The sequence below is a fragment of the Galendromus occidentalis genome, unplaced genomic scaffold, assembly GCF_000255335.2.
Source record: "Galendromus occidentalis unplaced genomic scaffold, Mocc_1.1 scf7180000075396, whole genome shotgun sequence".
NCBI classification, from domain to species: Eukaryota; Metazoa; Arthropoda; class Arachnida; order Mesostigmata; family Phytoseiidae; genus Galendromus; species Galendromus occidentalis.
Genome location: NW_003803386.1, coordinates 100,424 through 103,863, shown reverse-complemented (window position 1 = coordinate 103,863; position 3,440 = coordinate 100,424). Strand labels below are relative to the sequence as shown.

General features: G+C 46.5%; 2 protein-coding genes across 2 annotated transcripts in view; one reads left to right on the top strand and one right to left on the bottom strand.

Moving 5' to 3' along the window:
• LOC100908709 (kinesin-like protein KIF28P) overlaps positions 1-1,030 on the top strand; it is an 8,854-nt gene extending 7,824 nt beyond the window's left edge. The window contains exons 18-20 of the mRNA XM_029113146.1: position 1; positions 331-460; positions 567-1,030. The exon at position 1 is cut by the window's left edge and continues 74 nt beyond it. Of these exons, the coding sequence (XP_028968979.1) occupies position 1; positions 331-460; positions 567-616 (181 nt within the window). The 3' untranslated portion in view covers positions 617-1,030. The remainder of the gene's footprint in view (positions 2-330; positions 461-566) is intronic.
• Positions 610-2,553, bottom strand: LOC100908573 (long-chain fatty acid transport protein 4). The gene has a single exon (XM_029113149.1). It carries the CDS (start codon positions 2,524-2,526, stop codon positions 718-720), a length of 1,809 nt encoding a protein of 602 aa, XP_028968982.1. The 5' UTR covers positions 2,527-2,553; the 3' UTR covers positions 610-717.
• Positions 2,554-3,440: the final 887 nt, after the last annotated feature.

Here is a 3,440-nt window from a genome sequence, read left to right as displayed (position 1 = left end):
TGTATGTATGTATGTATGTATGTATGTATGTATGTATGTATGTATGTATGTATGTATGTATGTATGTATGTATGTATGTATGTATGTATGTATGTATGTATGTATGTATGTATGTATGTATGTATGTATGTATGTATGTATGTATGTATGTATGTATGTATGTATGTATGTATGTATGTATGTATGTATGTATGTATGTATGTATGTATGTATGTATGTATGTATGTATGTATGTATGTATGTATGTATGTATGTATGTATGTATGTATGTATGTATGTATGTATGTATGTATGTATTTTCATCTCTCCGGGCTCCCGCCGTTCTTCCAGGAGAATCTGAGGAGACTCGTGCAGTCAGCCGAGCAAAATCGCCAGAAGAGAGTACCCACTTCGGTCATACGTGACCTTTTGCTGGTATCTTCCGCCGAGGGAGCCGATGAGGTCCTATCTAAGCTGGAAGGTAGTGTTCTCGCCACCCGAATAGGTCACTTCCTCGGAGTTGACGATTCTTTGCCTCAATGCTTTCGAATCTGACATTTATTACATCGGACTTCATTCTTTCTCAGTTTACGAATCCGAGCTCTCGAAGACATCTTCTTTATGCAGCATCCAATGAATCTCTCGATTTCGCTTGAGCCAATAAATCCTCACGTTTCTGGACGGAGAGTGATACATCTAAACTTTCAGCTCTCCCTCAATTTCCGACGTTTTTCTCGGCTAAACCCGCAATTCCTTATTCACTAATTTCTCGAGTAGATTCTGGTCGAATCGGACATACACGCCTTCACTTTGGTCGAGAAAATAAACGGGATCCTCGAAACTCTTGATATCAAAGCCCTCTCGCATGAGCTTCATTTTGGGCAGTTTGAAAGTTCCGGTCGCCTCCAGTTTCTCGGCTATCCTGATGAACAAAGGCACAGCGTAGGCAGGTAGTTCTTTCCGCAGACACTCGAGAAGCTTATTAACATCGACGACTTGAGCCGGATCGAGCAGTGCAGCCATTCCAGCCTTTCCTTCAAGGCCGGGAATTTCGACTCCGTAGACTACGCTATCGCTGAGATCTGCGTATTTACTAATGACGTCCTCGACTTCTGTTGTCGAAACGTTCTCCCCTTTCCATCGGAACGTATCTCCCGTGCGATCTTTGAAGAACAAGTAGCCATCATTGTTGAAAACGAGGATATCCCCAGATGCGAAGCACTCGTCCCCTTTCCTAAAAACGTTTCTATAGATCTTCCTCGTGGTTGCGGACGAATCTGTGTAACCGTCGAACCTGCATTGAGGTTTCTTGTCTATGCTTGCGACGAGTTCTCCAGGCTCGTTGGGTCTCACTCGAACACAGAGACCTCGTTTGTTTCTTTCGGGCGTCCCACTCTCGGGATCAATTTTAATTATGTTCAAGTTATATATGAAACTCGCCAAAAAGGGGCTCACCCTACAGATAGTCGGGACGAAGCCAACGCTCCCTACGGTTCCGTCGATGTTTATTATGTTTGCGTTGCCCTCCGTCGATCCATACAATTCTCGCAAGTTTTCGATTCGGAACCGATTTTTGAAATCCATCCAGAGTTGCGGACGTAAGCCGTTGCCGAACATCAGACGTATAGAATGTTGATTATCAGTCACCTTAGGAGCTTGGTTGTAAAGATATCGACAAATTTCCCCAATGTATTGAGTTACTGTGCACTGATACTTTATGCAATCCTCCCAAAAAGTCGAAGCACTAAATTTCGGAGCCATAGCCCCACTGAGGCCAAACAACACACTTTGTGAAGTACCTAATACACCCCCAGCGATGTGATACAATGGAAGATAGTGATACATTCTGTCCGAAGATTTCAGAGGCATCATGTGATGTATCATTATTCCACAGAAAATGTAGCGTAAATGCTTGATAACCGCTGCCTTCGGCATGCCGGTAGTCCCCGATGTGAAGATATAGAGTAAATTGTCGTCGAGTGAGCCTCTGTAGCTCGGAAGCTCACTCGGCATCGAATCCAAATTCGCAAGGATATTCTCTCCAGGGAATTGAGGATACATTTCGGACTCTCCGTATATGAAAAATCTGGCTTCTCTCTTATCCTTGATGCTGGCGGTGATTTCCATGATGTGGGGAGCCATTTGGGGCGTGAAAATGATTGCCTTGGTGTTCACAACTGAAATGCAGTGCAGGAGCGGCGACTGTCGCAGGTTATAATTGACGACGGCCGTAGCAACGCCGATTTTCGACAGGGCCAACCAAACGAATACGACATCAGCCCTGTTCTCCATGACTAGAGCGACGTTATCTCCAGCTCTGAGATCTCTCTGGAGAAAATAGTTTGCGATCTTGCTCGTGTAGTCTTCGACGTCTTGAAATGTCCACTCGCGCTCGGGTGTCACGAACATCGTTTTGTGTGGATGTTGCTTCACTCGATCTCGGAACAGCATCGGGACTGTTTTCCGGCGCCACATAATTGATCGCAGCGCAATGTTCGATCCAAGGAATCTCCAACCCGCTGTGAGATCCCTCCGAGAAGTCTTCATGCTCAGCCAGACGGTGTCATAGTGGACCAACAGGTTGAAGACAAGGACTACGAACGCAGCCACACTACAAGAGACGTAATACCACCCACAGGCAAAGAGTAGCACACTGACGACGAGTGCCAGCATTGCCTTGCCGTTCCGGACTCCTGATAGCAGAACAAATTGAGGTCGTCTTCCACATTGATTCACTCACGTCCTCTCACTTGCTCACAACCGAGAGCAAGAAGAAAACAAGTGCCGTCGACATCGGCGGTGGAATCCAAGCGCACTTCGAGGATCTAATCTCAACGACGAGACAATGGATGAGCGTTATAGGGCGAGAGTCTAGAGATTTCCCTTCTTACGCTCCAGGGATGAGAAGCTCTTAGCTGCTCGTTGGTACCGGAAGAACGCTCAAATGAGATGTTCTCATCATCTCCGAAACTGCCGCCTTGAGTCAGAAAACCCTTCCTCATCATGATTAATTTATTCCGCACCCTGCCGCGATTTCCGAAACCCCGATTCTCGAGGCTCCCAATCGTTCCACGGTGGCGTGAGCCTCCGAAAAATATCTTATTTCTGTATCCAGCCGCGAGCAGTTACTTTCTATAGCTCGACAGAGCTCATGATTGAGTACACAGCATCATGGGTTCGGTGCATGAAGGCGCAATCTGGTCGCATCAACAGGACTCAACAACAGGATATCATCCCTCAGAAGACCGCGATATGGGGAAATCGCATATCTAGAATCGTCTGGGTACAGCGAATTGGCGATAGGTGTGGCTGTATTATGAATGAGCAGCCCGCCTCGAGGGGGCAGCGTCGAGCTTGTTCGCTTGTCGCGATGCTGCGAGTACACTCACATTGGTCTCTCCATTTTCCGGATTGCGAGTCGCGGCCTCATCCTAAGAACGGAAAAACATAATCAAAATGTG

Coding starts and splice junctions, on each gene's coding strand:
- LOC100908573 (XM_029113149.1), bottom strand. CDS start 2,526: ATGAAGACTTCTCGGAGGGATCTCACAGCGGGTTGGAGATTCCTTGGA.